Source organism: Gorilla gorilla, chromosome 11 (genome assembly GCF_029281585.2).
Source record: "Gorilla gorilla gorilla isolate KB3781 chromosome 11, NHGRI_mGorGor1-v2.1_pri, whole genome shotgun sequence".
NCBI lineage: Eukaryota > Metazoa > Chordata > Mammalia > Primates > Hominidae > Gorilla > Gorilla gorilla.
In genome coordinates this window covers 77,326,312-77,347,368 of record NC_073235.2, presented here as the reverse complement: position 1 = coordinate 77,347,368, position 21,057 = coordinate 77,326,312, and the positions used below count along the sequence as shown (strand labels likewise).

At 35.8% G+C, this 21,057-nt stretch overlaps 1 protein-coding gene across 5 annotated transcripts in view; it reads left to right on the top strand.

The window, feature by feature from the left end:
- CHN1 (chimerin 1) overlaps positions 1–21,057 on the top strand; it is a 206,667-nt gene that overhangs the window by 123,550 nt on the left and 62,060 nt on the right. For 4 of the 5 annotated variants that reach the window (XM_055379201.2, XM_031008772.3, XM_055379198.2 and 1 more), the window contains one exon: positions 4,591–4,879. In XM_055379201.2, coding sequence (XP_055235176.1) covers positions 4,591–4,879 — 289 coding nt within the window. Of the gene's footprint in view, positions 1–4,590; positions 4,880–6,857; positions 6,937–21,057 lie in introns of those variants that run through there. The other variant, XM_055379203.2, reaches the window with a different exon arrangement.

The following is a 21,057-nucleotide window of genomic DNA, read 5'->3' as shown; positions in this document are numbered from 1 at the left end:
ACACAAATATATATTTATGATAAATAAAACTGTTTTTGTATGTTGGTTGCTGGAAATACTTCTAACATTTTATTGTTAGCTTAGACAAGTGTGTTGTATATGTTTTGTTTTCTGTTTGTTAACACAAAACATCTGTTAGCTTGGAGCTTTCCTTTGAAGAGATTCTTTCAAATCACTTTGGCCTCAAATTAGAATTAATTCTTGGTTTTGCATAAAGTAAAGTAAAATTCCGAAAGCTATTCTGTATATATTTTGTCATCATTTTTTTCTTCTAGACTGAATTTTTTGTCGATATGATTTATTTGCTGAAAAATAGAAAAGATGGTATATTAAGGATTTTGTTTATTTTTAAAAAGATGTTAGAATTGTGTATCTTGAAATGCATCTGAATGCATCTGGGCACAGCATTAAACAGCTTTTTAAAATAGGAAACCCGAAACCTGGAATCACTGGAGAAAGATATTCTTTCTAGAAAGTGGCATTATGTACAACAGTAGCAGTTAAAAGCCTTTCTTTTCCATTTGTTTACTATAGTACCACTCTGGAGAAAATGAATTTTCATCTTGCTGAACTCTACCTAGGTGAGAGTTGGGCCTATGCAGCTTCAAGTATGTTCACCAAGGAATAAACAGCTATTAAGCAAGGGCAGAGTCAGATAATAAAAGGAAAAAATGAAAAGAAAATTATCTTATAAAAGTCAAAGGGAAATGATTTAGCCTCAACAGTTTTTACAAATCAATGCTCTGTAGTCTAGGGTTCAGTAGCTGTCACTAGGTCCACTTAATATGTCCCGCTTTCAATATATGTAAATCTCTCAGCTTTCTCCTTTGAATTCAGAGGCCTCATTCCCAGGACACAGTGGAAGGACCTTCTTTGCTTGCTCCTCCTCCCCGCTTTGCACTCTGTTGTCTTCCCACTCTGTTTAACCAAGTGGCAAATACAAACTTATTCAGAGACATCCAGGAGAAAATTTCACAAAGAGCTCCTTCTTGCCTTTTGTTAACTGTAAAGTAAATCAGTGCAGAGATGTTCCTGTACAGCCAGTGTTGCCAGTTATTTGTTTAGCCATCTTCCATGCATATCTATTGAATATTTTTGCTGTTTTACTTTAGTGTTGGTAACTCATTCTGTCATTCTCTGCAGGGGCCTAAGCTAACAGAGAAGGAGAAAGGGAACTACCACTCGAGCCTACTATATATATTTAGCTTTGACTTAAATATCTTCATGTAATCCTCACAGCCATCTGGGGTAGGGTGATGTTATTCCTATTTTTTAGATGCAGAATCTGACGAATGATTTTCCCAAAGTCACCCAGCTAGGAAGTGGCAGATCCAGGATTTAAACTTACAACTGTCTGATGCCAAAGCCTAAGGTTTTCTCTTAAACATATAGGACCCACATTTGCCTGCCCCTGGCCAAACCATATTTCAAGACTACAGGAGAAGACTGCAAGGATGCTTTTGTACTTGGACATAAGCACTAGCTCTGAGATCTTATGTAAGCCTAACTGTTGTGCTCTGTTGTACTAGGCAGTGAGTTTCTTGGTTTTATGGTATGAGGGAGATACTGGATTCACTTGGTTTTGTGAATCACTTTACAGAATCTTTCTACATAAGAGCAAGATTCTATATGTATATAGTTATTAAAATAGATCAATCTGGAGACGGACTTTTTTTTTTTTTTTTTGAGATGGAGTTTCACTCTTGTTGCCCAGGCTGGAGTGCAATGGTGCAATCTTGGCTCACCACAACCTCCGCCTCCCAGATTCAAGCAATTCTCCTGCCTCAGCCTCCCGAGTAGCTAGGATTACAGGCATGCGCTACCACGCCCAGCTAATTTTGCATTTTCAGTAGAGACGGGTTTCTCCATGTTGGTTAGGCTGGTCTCAAACTCCCGACCTCAGGTGATCCGCCCGCCTCAGCCTCCCAAAGTGCTGGGATTACAGGCGTGAGCCACCGCAACCGGCAAGATAGACTTTTTTAAATTTAGCACTTTGTGTCTTTGTATTGACCTGTTTTATCTTTTTACCACTGGGGTTACCAAGCGATAGGAACTCTATTGTGAACCACCTAATACTTGACAGTAAAGTACCTGGGTGTTTTGTTAACTATTTGTTGAATAAATGACAATCTGCAAGCAATGAACTTCAAGGAAATAGTCTTTCTTTGACCTTAGATTTGGAATCTCCCCCTTTATGGCTCTTCTTATGTAGAATGGGCACATCCATTCCCACCTTTCTCAAAGATTTTCTGTCTCCTTTCTCTTCTTCTAATCCCACAAAGCACAATATGCCTTTCAGATAAAGAAAGTGGAGAAATCTTTGACAGTCTGTGCTGTGGTGCTGTTCCTAGGTAACTTCCCAAGTAAAAGAGAGTAGTTCAGAGTAGGCCAGGAAAGCTTGGCAGTTCTCTTAGTAAAATATAATGCAATTTTTCTTTAAAAAGATCAATCATAATTCCAAAATGGAATTTTTTTTTATACCCTTTGAAGCAAAGTTTTAATCAAACCATGTTATAAGTTTTTTGGTTATGTGATCATCTCCCTTTAGACTGAAAGTTTTATTGGATTGGAAGCCTGGAGCTGAAGTACAGGCGGAGCAGGAATTGGAAATTGTGGGCAGGGTTTCCTGAAATCACTGAGTTGAGAAAGAGAAAAGGATACATAGGGTTTTTTGCACAGCTCCTTACAGGTAGCCAGGCCTCTTCTTGGATGAATTAGGCATCGTCCATTGGAAAGAACTAGGAAGTTAACTCTAGACTTCCTAGTTCCTGGTCAATCAAACCATTCCCAGTGCAGCCATCTTCCCTTCATGCCCTGTGCCCCCCATACTTCTCAGATTTCAAAAGGCAATTGAGTACTAAATGACTGACGCCATTGCTTGGATTGTTTTTAAATGCTGTATCCACTGTAGAAATGCCCACTGTAAAATCGTAAGTCCCAGCAGGAGTAAAATGGTCTGAGCCCTCATTGAAATGTGTCTGATACAACCGAAATATAAAGGGACTCAGTGCTATGTGTGTTTATTATTGTAGGAGTCTTATAAAAGCTATGGAGTTGCTTTCCATGTTGCAGATAATGTATATTAGAAAAAAAGGAAATGATGAAAGCAGTATATTAAACTGAAAAACTTTTATATTTAACTTTGGTGTAGAAATTTCACCTTTCTAATTTTTTAGGCTTTATAATGAAAATATACTTGGGAGAAATGTGTCTTTAACATTAGAGGAAAATGGAGAACAAGAAAATGTAATTATATGGATAGTTCACTGAAGTGTAAATCAAAATTTGATTGTTACTAAAGGATGGATAAATTATGCTTTAGAAGGGCCAACATGGATAGTACGTTGGATTCTAGATTAAATTGTTATTAAAGTCTAATTTGAACCACAGAAACAGACATCTTCTGGCTATTATTTTTAAAAATATTTTATTTCCTTTCCATACTTTATTTCCACATTAAGATGTTTCTAACTCCTATTCATTTGGAATATAACCTATACCAGAACAATTTTGTTATATAACAAGATTATAGTCCCATTTAACGCTTTACTTAAACAGCGTTTATTTTAGTATTTTAGTTCATCCCTGTTCTGTTGTACTTTTAACAATGAAATTAAATATATCCTTAATTAGTCTCACTCGGTGTTACCTTCAGGAGACCATTACACTGGCAGCTCTTGTTGCCTTGTTGCCTTTTGACATCTGCTTTCATTAAAGTCAGTGCATTTACTTGCCTGTGTCTTCCTGCAAGGACACTGATGTTAATCATGCCAAATTGGATCCATTTCTGAGGTCTGCTGCAGGAAGCAAAATACTGAAATTATCATAAAAGTAAACCATTATTCTTCAGTTGTTAGAGCACATCATCAGAACATAAAATTGAAAACAGAATTTCTATAGTCCAATAGCTTATGACTTTTGTGCCGTATATATTTCAAACATTTCTTGCACAGACCTAACCAGCAGACAGAATAATGACTCTTTAAAAAGGAAAGAATAAGTCCTTGGCCTGTGGCCAGAAGTAGCAAAAGCGTGTTTCTGTGCCATCCTGCCCTGCATGGCTCAGGTTTCTGGAGTCAGCTCTACTTTAAGTGATTGCTGGCATCATATTCTGGTTAGCCCTAAATGGAGCTTTCCTATTAAAAGACATGACTGCTGAGGTCTAAAGTACATTGAATATTCTTATTGATCAACTTGAAGAAAAAAATGTTAGTATAGAAATGTCATCTATTATGGAGTTGGCCAATTGAATATTGACTATGTTTTAATGTGGTGTGAGGTTTATTTTCTCCCATTTTTTCCACAGGTATAATAAAGTGGTTTAAAAAGATAAATAAAAAAAAATTATTTCTATGGTAGGCATGCTTTTGACTAGTTGTCCCTAATTATTGCAAGCTCATTCTTTGTGTTCAAAGGTTTAATTTTATATATTCCAGACGATTCAGAGAGATGAGCCACAGCTTATTTAAACAAAGAAGACACACACAAAACAAAGCGATAGTTTTTTTTTGTTTTTTTGTTTTTTTTTTTTCAGAAAGAATTCAGTTGCTTACTCTTCTTAAAAACATCTTTCCCATTTCATTGAGGCAGATTTGGAAGTCAAACCAGAAACTTCAGGCTCTACTACGATGGCAAGCACTTTGTTGGGGAGAAACGCTTTGAGTCCATCCACGATCTGGTGACTGATGGCTTGATTACTCTCTATATTGAAACCAAGGCAGCAGAATACATTGCCAAGATGACGATAAACCCAATTTATGAGCACGTAGGATACACAACCTTAAACAGAGAGCCAGCATACAAAAAACATATGCCAGTCCTGAAAGAGACACATGATGAGAGAGATTCTACAGGCCAGGATGGGGTGTCAGAGAAAAGGGTAAGCTACTATGAAACCACACTTTATCTTTTTCTGTTTGGGGTTCTTTTAAGAAAGCCATTATTGCCAGAAGAGATTGATTTATCCACAGTGCTTTGGAAAGTATATTCATTTTTTTAATGTCTAGTTTCTGTGATGCTGAGCTTTGCATATAACTAATTCTTGTTCTATTAAAATATGTTAGGTATATTTTTATATTCCTGGTTGTTTTCTGTTTTATCAGTTTCACAATTTTAAAACTATGTTGGAAAAATGGCCCCTAATTAAAAATAGTTCAGGGGATTGGTCAGAAGCATAACTCCTGGTCAAGAAAAGACAGCTACTATTACGTAAGTAATTGAGGGGGTCGCATTATCTCTCAAGATTACTTTTTTGTTTTCCTTAAAGATAATTTACTTTATAAATAGTTGTGTTCTTAGCAAGATTTTATGTGTGTGTGTATATTATGTGTGTGTGTATGTGTACACACACATTTTGGGAGTCAGTCATTCTTGAATAGGAGGAGGATTTATCTCTTTATAATCTGTTAAGAAGTAATTGAATGAGTAAGATTCACTTTTACTTTTCCTTAATTATAAAAGACAATTAATTCGAAAAGACAATTTAAGTTTTTTAGCTGTCATATTTTAATTATGATATATTTCAGGTTAACATAAAAGTTTTTATTTCTTGGCATTAAGATTATTTTACTTTTGAAAATTGCCACCAGCCTCCTCCTCACCCCCAAGAAAAAAGTAAGAGATTTTCCTGATGTTTTATAGTGTGTGACATTTAGTTGGGGGCATTTTATGTATTGTAATTGGAACTGTGTCAATTCATTTTTATGTTTTTAAGAATCTTCAATTGCTAAACCAAAGAAATGCAATAGGTCTTGAACTTGGATTCTATCACCAAATAGATTTGTGTGCAAGTTGTAATACCTAATTTGTCTGTGCTTTTGATTGTCTTATTTGTAAAATTGTAATAATGGTCAAATTGCTGTGAGGAGTGAGTGAGATAGCAAGCGTAAAATGCTCCATCAGCACTTGGCACACGTAGACACTCAATGTAGTTTGGTGGTAATGTTATTATATAGCAGCCATCTGACCTCAAGGCAGCATCCTCAAATAACTTCCCATTACCTTAGAGTATTTGGGTACAGAACGGAAATAAGAAAGTTTGTGTCCAGCTCAAATTTTAGTTTTTGGCAGATCTTACATTGGCATTTTGTGGCTATGGAGAAAACAACATTTAAAAGGATAAACTGTAGAAAATGTATAAAAATTGTTTTTTTATATATTCATATTTGTTAGGAACCACAAATCTTGTTTGGAAGTAGCCAGAACTTAAAATCCTTAATACCTGCTGTATTTAATATTCTTTTCATGGTCTGGTTCCTATTTTCTGACTATTGGTTGATTTTCCATTTATGGCATTTTTTAGTAATGCTTGTATTTGAATAATACTGACATTATATTCTTTGCAGATTTGCTAGAACATTCTAAGTCAGCATTTGTGAAATGTTTAAAAATGTGTACATGTGAGTCTTTCACAGTTGATCAGCCTAGTGAAAACCTTTGTTAATGCATTCTGAACGTGCTTTCCAACACCAAGGGACTTTAGCTAAAGACACTTAGCTGTTTAACATTAGGCAAGTCATTTGACTTCACCAGGCCTTGGTTGTCCCCCCATCAAAGTGGAACTGATATTCACAGAGATAGTAAGCTGAGGTAGATACCTAGAAGACCCTTGTAGCTCCAGGAGTCATGATTCCCTGTGTATTCTAGCAACTTTCTGTACTGAATTCCCTGGTCTTGTTTTGTGCTGGTGGACAGCGATAGCTACTGAGAGTGAAATTGCTGGCACTGGGAAGTATCTCTCTGCGGCAGTACATAATTAAGAATCATTTTTAAAATTACTCTTTGCTTTAAACCGCATGCATCTTAAATCTAGCTGGCTTAAAATCTACTCACTCAAAAATAGATTTATTTTATTTACAGGTGTCATCCAACAGGACAGGGTTGATGACCTGTTCAACAGCTTGAAACATTGATTCCCTGTCACAATGGATGACATTTGTAAGTAAAGACAATCATGTTTAATTGATTTAAAGTATCTATTGACACTAGTATGGTTTAATAAATATTTAATGGGCCCTTAATAGCTAAAACCCCTCTTGTCCGTGAATTCTTTACCTCAGAGGCCAAAAGTGTTGGCTTTGCAGGAATTAGCATGCTGTTGTGGAAAGATACTAGTGTTGGAATTAAGAGCTATGTTCTAGTTCTACAAGAATGAATTTTATATGTCACTTTGGGCAAACTGCTTTACTTTTCTGAGACTGTATTTCCCTAGCTTTCTGGGAAGGCTTTGGACTAGGTGGTCTCCAAGATGTGGTTCTTCTAGTCTGTGATCCTTTAAGGAATGTAGGTATTGTAGAAGAAGGACAACATAGTACCAAAAGGAATACCTGATGTGGTCCTGAGAAGTGAGGTCTGCTTTTAGTTTATTCACCAACTAATTGTATGACCTTGGGACAGTCATCTCACCTGTCTGGACTTCAGTTTCTTCGTATGAGATAAGGCATTTTCTACAAAACAATAATTATACAGGATTTTAATAAATACTGCAAAAAGGGTTCTATGCTCAAATAGGTTTGATGAAAATTTAAGTTTTTTTAAAAGTTTGATCCTGGCCGGGCATGGTGGCTCACGCCTGTAATCCCAGCACATTGGGAGGCCAAGGTGGGGCGGATCACCTGAGGTCAGGCATTCAAGACCAGCCTGGCCAACATGGTGAAACCTCGTCTCTACTAAAAATACAAAAATTAGCTGGGCGTGGTGGCACTTGCTTGAAATCCCAGCTACTAGGAAGGCTGAGGCAGGAGAATCACCTGAACCCAGGAGGCGGAGGTTGCAATGAGCAGAAGTCGTGCCACTGCACACCAGCCTGGGCGAAAAGAGTGAAACTTCGTCTCAAAAAAAAAAAAAAAAGAATAAATAAAAATCTGATCCTTTCTATAGGCCTTCTCTGCGTTATTCATGACTTAATATGATTATGACTCTCTAAGAGTGCTCTCATACTTATTTGATCACCCTGCCATTATTAAGAACATTTCTGAAAAATAATGTTTCATGAAACCCACTTCAGGAAATTTTGAACCAGATAATTTCCTAAGGTCTTTCTTTGTTTTAAAATAGAAAGATGAGAATTCCAAGTGTTTTTATTTTTTTGTTGCAGTCCTAAAGGTGTAAGTTGTGCATCTGAGCTTTTGGGAAAGGCTTGGCAGGATGGTTTCATGGCCGTGAAGGTTTTTACCATGAGGAGTGAATCCTGAAGATTCTTACTTGTCCCTAGGATCTGGTGTGAAAAATATTTTTTTTCCAAGTGATAGCTATGTCTTTTTTCTCATTAACTATTTCAGTTGCTTCCTCAGCCTGAAATATCAATTGGAAAACACTGAAATAGATAAAAATATTTAATCATGAAATTGCAGCATCTTGAGAAGCCAGACTTTCTTCCCTTCTAAAATGGCTTAATTTAGCAGTCGAGACTGGCCAAGAGCCGAACTTTTATTAGTTACTTCTTTCTATTTATCTTGGAACTATATTTGAATAGTTTGGTATTCCAAGTAGTGAATACAATATGTTTACGTCAACAGATACTGGACCAATGGCTGAATGCAATAGTTTTTATGATAATTTTACACTTAATAATATAATTTTAATTTCCCCAAACCATGCTTTCAAAATGTCTCACATAATTGTTAATAATATAAGCTATCAAACAAATGATATAATTTGCATTTCGGAAGCCATACTGTGAGCCAGATCTCTGAATCTAGGCAGGATGTCTTTACTTTGGGATTTTGTTATCTAAGATCTAAATCTGTCCCACATGTAAGGATGCCTGAGACGTCAAGGGTGTACAAAATGAATTTTTTTATTTTATGGAACTTTGACACACTAAATAACCTATGTGTGTCTGTGTGTGTATTTTTTTTCTTCCCCTCTAAGCTTGGAATGAATGCAGTGCTTGACACATTGTCATATTAATTTATTTTTAAGGAATTTCTTTAACATTTAAGTTCCATTTTTGAAGAATTCTTTTGGGATCACCAGACTGTGTGTTGTATTGAAAAGCCTTGTGAAATTTTAAGTTGAAATGTAATTGGGTCCTTGCCCAAAACTGCCATAACTACTTGAATTCTTTGGATACCTCCACAGAATGATAGGAGTCTTTGTTCCCTGGAATAGCAAAAGGGGCATGGTCAGTCTGCTTTGTTAATTGGCTTAGTCTCTCACAAGACAAGTCTTCTAAATGTTTTTACTTTGCTTCAAATATATATATAGGCCATTACCTGTATCCATGTAATCTCAGTGTAGAAATCAGCAGTAAGGTGATACTTAATCACGAATAAAAGTAACAGTACCAGAGGAGTGCATGGCACAAAGAAGTTTGCAGAAAACTGTTGATTTCTTAATTTTGTGCCTTCCCGGTCTTTTGGGCCTTTTTTGTCATTCCTTGTTCATGCTCAAGCTATGCTCCTCTTTTTGTTCTTCTCCCTCTTAACCCTGCCTTTTAAAATCCACTTCTCGCTCTCCCCCAAGTTTACATGCCTAAGTCTCCAATGTGGCTTGTTCAAGGTTAAGATCAGTTGTTCTGGGATGAACAGGCTCTTAGAGATTGCCAGTTATGCCCAGGGTTACTGATTTGCATTAAAAAGCCAGTTTAGTAATTTATGAGGAAGACTACAATTTCTGCACAGAACTTCTCATAGTGTGTTTATCCTGTATAAACAGCCTCCTTAAGAAATCAAGTAAAGTCAAAAAAAAAAAAGTGTATATTAGTCTGTGTGGTCTTGAACAAGTCCTTAACCTCCCTAAGTCTCAAGTTGCCCAGTCTCTAAAATGGGGATTATGGATACCATTACTCTGGTGAACAGGAGTATTGCAAAGATTTTGTAATGTGGCCTTCCTAGTAAATGTGAAGCATTGCATGAAGAATTATTGCTTTCTGGGATCAGAGTAGTCCCCAACTAGGTGCCCATTCCTTGGTCTTAGTACTATCCCCCTAGCTTTTACTAGGAATAGCATGTTCAGATTTCTCTTTAAGATCCATCTTTTGAGTGCTTGAACTGCTCTTTAAGTTCACAAGATTGTTATCTTGTGTTAGGAGCAAAGGGCTCCTAATTGCTTTATGAAGAAAGCAGTTTCTCTTTTAATAATATGGTGATAGCTCTATCTCTAATCAGGAAACATATGCCTTTGTCCAATAATTCTCTAATGACTTTTAAGGCCAAAATATATTATTTTCCTGTGGTATTTGCATTTTAGTATCGAACAGTATTTTAACTCTCCTTTGCCTGAGTGTAAAACAAGTCAAGCTTTCTGCTTCTATGCCTCTCAGTGAACTTTTATTAAACCTGCACTCCATCTTGAGCCCATTAAGATCTTTCAGATTTTCTGTAAGTCTGTTTAATATCTTTACATTTCATTTTCTAAATAGTCTTTCATGAGCCATCTACACAATTTCTTCTTGATATTCAGAAGTTATGTTGGATCCTTTTTTGTTTGAGGTGGGGTCTCACTTCATCACCCAGACAGGAGTGCGTTGATGCAAACATGGCTCACTGCAGCCTTGACCTCCTGGGCTCAAGCGATCCTCCTGCCTTAGCCTCCCAAATAGCTGGGACTACAAGCTGTGCATTACCATACCTGGCTAATTTTTGTATTTTTTTTGTAGAGACAAGGTTTCTCCATGTTGCCCAAGCTGGTCTCAAACTCTTGAGCTCAAGTGATCTACCCACCTCCACCTCCCGAAGTGCTGGGATTACAGACGTGAGCCACAGTGCCTGGCCTTATGTTGGAATTTAAACAAGTTAAGAGCAAGGCAGGAATATTATCTCCATTTCTTCTTCAGTCTCCTGAACTAACTTATCTCCTATCAAAATTAATTGCACTTAATTCAGCATTTATTGTATGCCTCCCATTTGCAAGGAAACAGGCTAGGCTCTGGAGGAAATAAAAGATGTTTAAGATTTAAGCCCTGTCTCAAAGAACTTACATTTTAATGTTTCGTTATTTCTCCCTATTTAATAACACTTAGGCATCTTGAAAGCAGGAGACAAGCTGCCTTTATCATCTGTATATTATCACAGGCATTAAATAAATATTAAGTTGGACTCACTTTGATTTGAGTTTGCCTTTATCATAGCCCAGCAGACCACAGAAAACACCTTTGTAGATGAGAAAACTGATTTTTCAGAATCACGAATAAGAAATTAATATGAGATTCTGGCATTCCACCACAGTTTCAAGGCTTTTTTCCCCCAGTATTGTTTCATTTGTGACTTGACACCTTGAGTTTTATATGAACAGTTGTTGACTGACTACATAAATGACTTTTTAAAAATGAGTTCAGCCAAATCCAAGGTCCTAATGGAAATCACTCCTGAGACTGAGAAAGAAAAACAGTCATTCAGTTTGATTTGCTACTACGTATTTTTCCCTTGAAGAATTCAGAATCCTTAGAATGTCCTTGGGAGGTGGAGAGGGTCATTCTTCATTCTATGGTTAAAGCATCAGAGGTAGAAAACAATTGTCTTTTGTGACATGAAATAGTTCGTGAGGGTGGTGGCTAGATGCTCCTCTTTAGGGCTATGTTCAAAGCAGCCAAGATGGTAAGTGACCAAGTTCATGGCCATCAATTTTGTGTTGGGACCATCTACACCTTACCAGAGAATCCCATGCTGTAATGATTAAAGAAAACTCAAATGGGGCCCAGGAAATTATTTGTGTGAATCTCATCCAACCTCCCATCTTACCCACAGAAAAGATCAGTAATTGAAGGCCATTAGGGAAAACCAGATGGAAAGAGGAAGATGGAAGATAAACATCAGTTCCCCAGTTCCAAAGAACCAGGCCAACAGAAGACCAAATTGTAATTTTCCAAGCCAGCTGCAGTTTTGGAAGGTTTCTGTATCTGGGCCAACTAAACAAATAAAATCACTTAAATTACTGATTTAAGGGTTAGAAAAGAAAGCTATTAGAAATTCTTTCATGACTGCTACTTCAAAGTCTTTATTTTGGTGAGGAAATAATCATTGATGTCAAAATCTTTATTCATCTAACTTTTCAAAAGGAATCAACTCTGGTAACTTATAGAAGAGTAACACCATTTGGAGTACAAAGCAAGATGAGACTATCAAGCAGTTAATCTGGTCTTGGCCATGTTGCTCACACACTAACTTTGCGGGCAGTTCTAAAAGAATCTGCTTTCCAGTTGTAAATCCTCACATTAGACCACATACTCTGGATCTGTAATTTTCATCTTATGCGTTTTGCTCCATCGTATTTTCCTTTTTTATTTGGAATCATTTCTCCTTTCTCCTAGTATTTGCACCTCTCAGAGATTGGAAAACAATAGCCATGCCTCTGAGCCTTTACTTAAGTTATGAAAACACTTGTTTTTAATATGGCCTCATAAATTAGTCCCTAACTCTTTGGGGGCCTCTTTCAAATTACTACAACTGGTCAAAAATGCTTAAACATAGACATTATATTGCAATAACTGGATTCTTTCAACAGGAAATTATAGGCAGCTATAATGGCTACTAATCTTATCCTTGTTTTTATGTCCCTTTTAAAGTATGCTGCATTATTTTCACTGTGGTTTGTTAGTAACTTGAAGGAATCAGCCTTATTATCCTTCATTTCGTTAGCTTCTAACACCATTCATTGAACATTCACTAAATGCTGTAGGTTTGCTGATGGCTTCGTTTACATTCTTAAATTTTACATCTTATCCAGTGTAAACATTTTCGTCAATAATATCTACATTACTTCATCTTATACTTATTTACTTACAGTGTTTAGTAAAAGGTCATCTTTACTGTAAAATTTCCCTCCAAAAACAGGGGCTTTTATGCAAGCTGCAGATTGTTTAGCACCTTCTTAAGAGATTTTACACCCCCGTTCCTTTCACCCACTAAACAGGAAGGGATCTCTGTTCTGGGTATAGTTTGCTTATTAACTTTAGAATGGCTTTGGGCTGCTGTCTAAGTTCATAGTGAGAAAAAAGCTGTAGTCCTCATCCCTTGAGAAAGTTCCGTTTTTCTTTATAATGTGGAAACTCTACAAATGAGCCTATGTCTCCATGTTTCCAAGAATTTTTAAAAACATAACTTTTTAAGGTATAATTTACATACAGTAAAATGTGCACAGTTCCATGTACAGTTTGATGAGTTTTGACAACCATATGCACCTGTATAACCAACCCTACAATCAATATATAGAAACTCCAGAAAATTCTCTCATGCCCTCTTGTAGAAAATCTTACCCCCACCCCTGTCCCCCAGGATTTCTATTAGGACAAGAAAAATTTTAAATTGTTCACATAACAGGTGACATCTTATTTTTAGTTTCTGATATTTGAAGTACTCCTTTCTTTGTTTTTCCTCTCTTTATTTATTATAAGCATATCATCTAATTATCTTTAATATCTACCTTCCTTAACTCCAATTTTGGAATGTAAAATTTCTCAGGTCATTTTTCTTAGGGAAATATGAGCAGCAAAGGAATTAGAGGTGTATAGTAGCGATTACAAGGCAGTGTAACTTGTTGAAGGTTTCAGTCGTATCATTAGGGAGTCTTCACCTTTTAATCAGTAATAAATGCTTCAGTAAATTTGAGTACACGACGAGGGAGGATTCCTGGGTGCAGGGAGAAGAGCCTCTGCTCTGTTGGGATCTTGGACCTGAGCCAGATTCACTCAGCCAGCCCTCCTTTAATCATTGACTATACCTTTGCTCTTCCTCTCTGGCCTGAACAGGTCCCCCAGCAGGTGATACTCATGATCACAGTTGATGGGAAAGTAGAGCATCCCCTGCTCTCTGAGTGTGAACTCTACCCCATGGTACCAGGTACCACAGTGAGGAAAACTATCATTTCTGCATTTCCCTCTCCCAGTCTAACTCAAATGGGAAAATTATGGCAGTTGTATGATTTCAGAGTTTCCTATGGAACACAACTACAACATTTAGATTTCTCTCCTTATGCTCCTTGAAACTATGTAGGTGCAGCCCACTCAACTGTCCTGTAGAATGGAGTTCTCCTTTACCCAGTCCCAGGTGAAGAATGACATTCTCTTGTGTAGCAGCCTCCCATGGGTGGATTGCGGGTTGTGTAAAATTCCTGGAGAAATGATTATAACTTTTCTCCTGTTGCCTTTAGGAAAACCTATTGGAATGTAATTGTTTGAGGAATGTTACTATAGGCAGAACCTTGACTTCATTCTAATTTCTTTAAAAAAGACTAAATTATTTGCATATTAGTTTAGTATAACTGATTTCAATGCACGTTGACTGGAGTAGGCCCTCCAGTGATCTGGACTTGCTCTCTAAGGAAGCAGCCGTTAGGGGCTCAACAGTCTCTTCTTGTGACCTATCTTTAGAACTCTGCATGGTTTATTGGCCATATTCTAGAGGTGTAGTGTTTCTTAAGGCTGGGAGCACCGGGAATCTATTGCAGAGAGGACGGTACCGGAGTACCAAAGTAGTAGAAAATTGTAGAAATATTTCATTTGCACTGACTAACTCATCATGTTACGCCAACATGTGTAGGTGATATTTGTGAGCAAGTCCAATTATATTATCTAAAACTGTTCTTAACTTTAAAAACAAATCATGTTGATATATCTAATTAATAAATTTAAGATATTTTTCCAAGTATTAAAGAAATACAAGCTCTTTATAAAAAATTAGAAAGATATGAAAAACAAAGAAAGAAGGAAGGGGCTTACTTATAGCTCCACCATTCAAAGCCAACTTTATGTTAACATTTTGATGAGTTTCCTTTTAGTCTGTCTCCCTACGCATAGACTAATGTACACTTTTATATTTTTATTTTAAGTAACCCATGTTCATTGCTTACACAAATAATAAAACTATGAGAAACAATAAGAATATAAAAATTACCCCAGGTCACACCATTGACAGATAATATAACTAATAATATTCTGCTGTTTGTCCTTCCAGAGTTGGGGGCAAGGAATGTTTCTTCTATATAAACTACTTTGTAATTTGCTTTATCGACCATTAGGCTATGAACAATCTTTCCATGTGAATGTATATATATATCTGCTTTATGTTTTAAATGTCTATATAATATTACTTTATATTTATAAGCAGGGAATTTAGCTAGTCCTTTAATTTTTTTATTCATTCATTCTTTAAATATTCATTATGTAATGAACAAGACCATCATGGCTCTGTTCATAAAGTTAATTTTTGTCATTCACACCCAGAATACAAAAAAAGAAACTTAAATATTATTTGCATCATTTTTAAAGATGAGGAAATTGGAGTAGAAAGAGAGAAACTCTTCTTGCCAGGACATTTTGTTATTTAGTGATTGGTAACTAGTACTCTTTTTCCCTATACTGTCTATGTTTAACAATAAATCTTCCTGAAGTAATCTTTTTTTTTTTTTGAGACAGAGTCTCGCTCTGTCACCTGTGCTGGAGTGCAGTTTGACACAATCTCGGCTCACTGCAACCTCCATCTCCTGAGTTCAGGTGATTCTCATGCCTCAGCCTCCCGAATAGCTGGGACTATAGGCGTGCACCACCACGCTCAGCTAATTTTTTTGTATTTTTAGTAGAGATAGAGTTTCACCTCGTTGCCCAGGCTGGTCTCCAACTCCTGAGTTCAACTGATCCGCCTGCCTTGGCCTCCCAAAGTGCTAGGATTACAGGCATGAGCCACTGCTCCTGGCCCTTAAGTAATCTTTAAAAAAAAAAAAAAAAAATTAAGTAAAAAAAGTTGTCATTTTAACAGCCTTTGTAAGTTTAGAATTTTGTTTAGTCTTGCAAAATGGCTTTTTCATTTGTTTCCAGAATATTTAATGCTCTAAAAAGCAGCATTTATTTATAAATAAGGATAACTAATAAAAATTTAAATTTATAAATTAATTTTTCGGAGATAATTAAAAACATGTGCAAATTGTTTTTCTTGGAATAGTCTGTATCTTTAAAATTATAAAACTCTATATGAGAGAAACATTTTTCTGAATTTGCTGAATATAGAAAGTTTGTACATTAGCTTCATATGTAATCATAGTCAAGCTTGTCTACACTTTAGAGTTGCCCAGTTCTAAATTCACAAAGTATTTTGAGAGGAAAGGATTTCCATAATTTCCATCTGCGGTGTGCATAGAAGGGCTTAGCTGAAATTGTTATTTAAACCAGAACTATTTTGCTATCTTGTGGCTATAGCATTCTAATTACCACGTATTTCAATGTGAATAGTGAATTCCCTTTGTCACCTTACTGAAAAAACCCCCACAAAATGCCTTTCCCTAACTAATGAATATGAAAATGCTTTTTTTTGGAAGCAGTGTTACTGCAAGGGGATGGGTTTTTTCTGTGTTTTATTTTTAAAAATCATACAGACATTGATTATAAATGTTTTTAATATTACATCACTTTTGATTTTATACAAAAATATTTTAAACTTTTAAGCTAATTTATTTTTCTTTAGAAAAAGGTACTTAAACAGTAATGGATCTTTAATGTTTTATCTGGTGTTAAGATTCCTAAAAGAATTTCTATAGTCCTATATGCTAAGTGTTTGGTCATAGCTTGGAGTGATCCACAGTATCTGGTTCTTTTTCTGCTATTCTTTTCCTCCCTTAATTTCTTAACTTTTTGATATTTGTTTTACATAAAGATCCACATTTACTCTTTAAATAGAAACACTTCAAAAGCAGCTTTATCACATGTTATGTCCTGTTTATCCAGCAATTCCCTCACACAGAAAAATAACCAACTTTTTAATGGGGCATCTACTTTGAAGAAGAGATCTGGATCCTAGTCTGTCACTTTAGCTAATGATTTTTGCTTTGAGCATGTCTTAATAACCTCTCTGGGCCTCAATAGTAAAATGAAGGACTCAGCTTCATAGATGACCACAAGGTCCCTTCTAGCTGCCATAATTTTCTACCCATATGTTCTTTTTGTTAACCTTTAAGAGGTTTTTCCGATTAAAGATTCTGTACTGTACTTCTGACAACTTATTTCAAGAGGTAGAATAGGCTGAACACATAACAGGTTTAAGTATAGACGTGAATACTTAAATCTGCTACTGACTAGGATTATAAATCTTTGAGCCAATCAAACCATTCCCTTTGGCCTTAGGACATTGAAAGTCTGTTCTAGCTCCTTACTATACATTTCTAAGGATTGTAAAGCTTAGAATTATAACAGAAATAACTAACATTTATTGAGCATGGTGTTTCAGAAGCTGTGCGAAGTACTTCACCAGGTTATCTCCTTTAATCTTTAATGCAATCTTTTAGGGATAGGTATTAACATGGAGATCTTTGGGAGTGATAGGTTTATGGTGAATTATCAAGATATTCTTGGGGGCTGTCTTAATAGTGCATCCTCTATTTTTGGGGATGAAATCATAGAGGTCAGCCAGACCCTTCCACACAATGCCCCTTAGTATCATTGTAGAGACAATGTTGGACTGAATAAAGACTAAGCAGATCACTATCTTTTAAGTAGTTTACCAAAAGGGAGTAGTACCTCTAGAGCTGCCCAAAGGAAGTTGAAGTGTGGTTCAGATGGGCCATTAAAGAATGTCACTCTAGAATTGCAACTCTTATGTTCCATTTTTTAAATAAACTCTTACCAAATGCTGAAGGAACGAAGATTCCAATTCATTGAATAAGAAAACCTATGATATCGACTTTTTAATGTAGAAAAATAAAATAATCCTTTCTTAAAGTGTAGCTTAGTTCTCTCTTAGTTGCTTATGTCAAATGCTGTCCTCTCTTCATGAAATATCACACAGATGTACAAATTCAAATAATCTTGTTCCTTTCATAGGAACAACAACAATAAATAAATAAGAAAGGATTTAGACTTAGTGGTTGTGTAAATTACACATAAGATTGCACTAATTCAACAAGTGCATTTTATTTTATTTTTATTTATTTATTTAGAGACAGGGTCTCCATCTGTCAACCCAGGCTGGACTACAGTAGTGCGATCTTGGCTCACTGTAGCCTCAATAACTCCTGGACTAAAGCAATCCTCCTACCTGAGCCTCTGAAGTACTGGTACTACAGGCATGCACCACCATGCCTAGCTAATTTTTTGTAGCGATGGGGTTTTGCCATATTGCCCAGGCTGGTCTCGAACTTCTGGGCTCAAGCAGTCTGCCCGCCTCAGCCTCCCAAAGTGCTGGGATTACAAGCATGAGCCACTGTGCCCAGCCAGAACATGTCCATTTTAAATAGCAGTATACTTAGTAGAATGAGATACAGGTAAATTTTTAAATAATTGAGCCATATTAAATGATTAACCTAATTTATTTTCATATTAATGAAATCTGATAACTAAGATTTATAATATAAGGCATATTGCATTTATTATATTTTAGATAAGTCAGCATACATTTACATCTTCAACAGTTGACTTAAACTCAGTTTGACAGTTTTAGGTTTTCATCATTTCAGTCTTCAAAGTGCTTATTAGCATTTCATTGTCAAAGTTGAAGCATCCCTAGCTCTTTGAAACTGACAAAAGACCTCTGAGTTGACAGTCACCTCCCAAATAAACAAGATTTTTAAGATAGTTGAAGTGCTTTCCAAATCAATACTCTAGAGTCTATATGTAACACTTACTGTAGAGAGTTTATTATTATTTAGAAGTTAAAAAAAGAAAAGGAAAACAGAAGCAAACAAACAGAAACCCTCTCAGGTCTTTAACACAGTTTGTCAGTTTATCATTTTCTATGTTATCTCTCAGAAGAAGAGAAATCAGTAACACTGAAAGATTAGCATTTCATAACTATAAGAAAAAAATTAAAGATGGTCTTACTAATGCTAGTACTTATGAGAAATAAAATAAGTAGAATAAAACTTTAAATTTGGGGGAAGTTCTGAAACATGCAGTGATAAATAATTTTTTATTAAAGTGCTGACGATCAGTGTTCTCACCAATGAAGCTTTCTATAAAATTGAGATATCTGCAGAAATTTTGATTCAGTATAATCAACATGGAGCCTAAACATCTATATTAATGTATTTATCTTTCTATCTACACATCTATATCACATGTGTGATTCTGTTGCTCAGTAAAAGTTACAACTGATAGATTAGATATGCGGTTCTGAAGCTTTATGGAGTCAGGACCCCTTTACACTTTAAAAATTACTGAAGACTTTGAAGAGCTTTTGTTTATGTGGGTTATATCTATTGATATTTACTATATTGGAAATTAAAATAGATTTTATAAAATATCTTTAAGAAATAATAAAAATTACATGTTAACGATATGATTAAATAACCAATTTTTGAAACAAAAAAATTTAGAAGAGTAGCAGTGTTTTACATTTCTGTGAATCTCTTAAATGTATGGCTTAATTTTAAGGAAATGAAACTGGGTTCTCATAAATGCTTCTGTGTTCAGTCTGTGGTGATACCAAACTGGACAAGTAGTAATTTCTTAAAGGTTACTTGCAATGTGGAGTCTGAAACCTTATTAATAGCCATTTTTTACTCTGTTACACTGAAACCCATTGGTCTATTGAACTTCAAATGGATCTTTCAACTGTGCATGATTTTGAAACATCATGCATTGATCACTTGTAAAATATTAGTTCACTGAGTTAGGTAGGTCTTCCAAATGTTGACATATTTTATACAATATCAAAAAGTCACATTTGTTATTATCATCATTGATCTTACCAGATAACTCATTGGAGTAGTAGGAAGCTGTCAAGTTTAGGGTGGCAGATACAAATTTTCCAAAATTCTAATTTTACCTGAAAGTTTTAATTTTATCATTGACTGTCAGTTGTTTCCTTGAGGTAGCCAGAGCACTTCATTCATTTTATAGAAAATGCCAAACACCCAAGGCTGAACAACCAAAATTTGTTTTACTCATTCTTTCATGTAAAAAAATGGTACTTCTGTGGGGAAAAGTGCTAGCTCAGCTTACTACTAAAACAAAGAATACTTTTCCTCAAGACAACCATCTGTAAAGGGAACCCAGAAATACCTTTCATATCTTGTGATGTGAACCTAACTTTCTCTTTTGGAGAGGTTTTCAAATGTGGAAGTGTAAAACTCTAAATTTAATGTAAGCTACAGGAGAAGAGACAATGAAAACAAACAAAAAGCCTAGAGTAACTAATTTAATATGCTATTGTTCATTAAAAACAGTATCATGGCCAGGCGCAGTGGCTCACGCCAGTAATCCCAGCACTTTGGGAGGCCGAGGCAGGTGGATCACGAGGTTAGGAGATTGAGACCATCCTGACCAACATGGTAAAACCCCATCTCTACTAAAAATACAAAAATTAGCTGGGTGTGGTGGCGTGCGCCTGCAGTCCCAGCTACTCGGGAAGCTGAGGCAGGAGAATTGCTTGAACCCGGGAGGCGGAGGTTGCAGTAAGCCAAGATTGCACCACTGTACTCCAGCCTGGCGACAGAGCAAGACTCCGTCTCAAAAAAAAAAAAAAAGTATCGTTGGTATAACATAATGTATTAAATTCTATACCTAGTATCTCAAAAACCCTGAAAAATGAAACCAACAAAGAAACATTATTCAACTGAGGACATGGTTTGATATTTTGGCAGTGAAAACATAACAAAAGCATACCCTTTAAGAACCTTTCTACAGCTGATCCTGCAGGTGGAGATATTTTAGGCAAGTTTTTTTTAAAACAATATACTTCTTATTTTCATGTCTCTATTAGTAAGACATGCATTTTAAAATAATGAAAATAACTTCATTTTGTAATTTTATAGCAAGTTATGGGTTTGAGTTCATAGAAGGAAAAGTGATCAGACTTTAGGCTTACTAATGATAGATACTGCCTAAATTCCCTTTTCCTTCTAATATTTTCTTGGAATTTATTGCAGAGGGTTTTTATTTATCCAAAAATGTTCATGGCACTTTACATTATTCCTCCAGTAATAGCTGTTTTGGTCCTGCAGATTAGTTTAAACCACAGTGATTCAACAACCTGTGGAATAGAAAACTACAGTTCATGAATCCTAAACATCCTTCTTATTTCAGGTGGCACATGTTCTCTCAGCACAACAATTGTTTTCAATTCAATGTCTCCTTTAGTCAGCTATGTTGCTAAGATACCTATGTTATCAAAATTTTCTCTCTAACATGTTTTT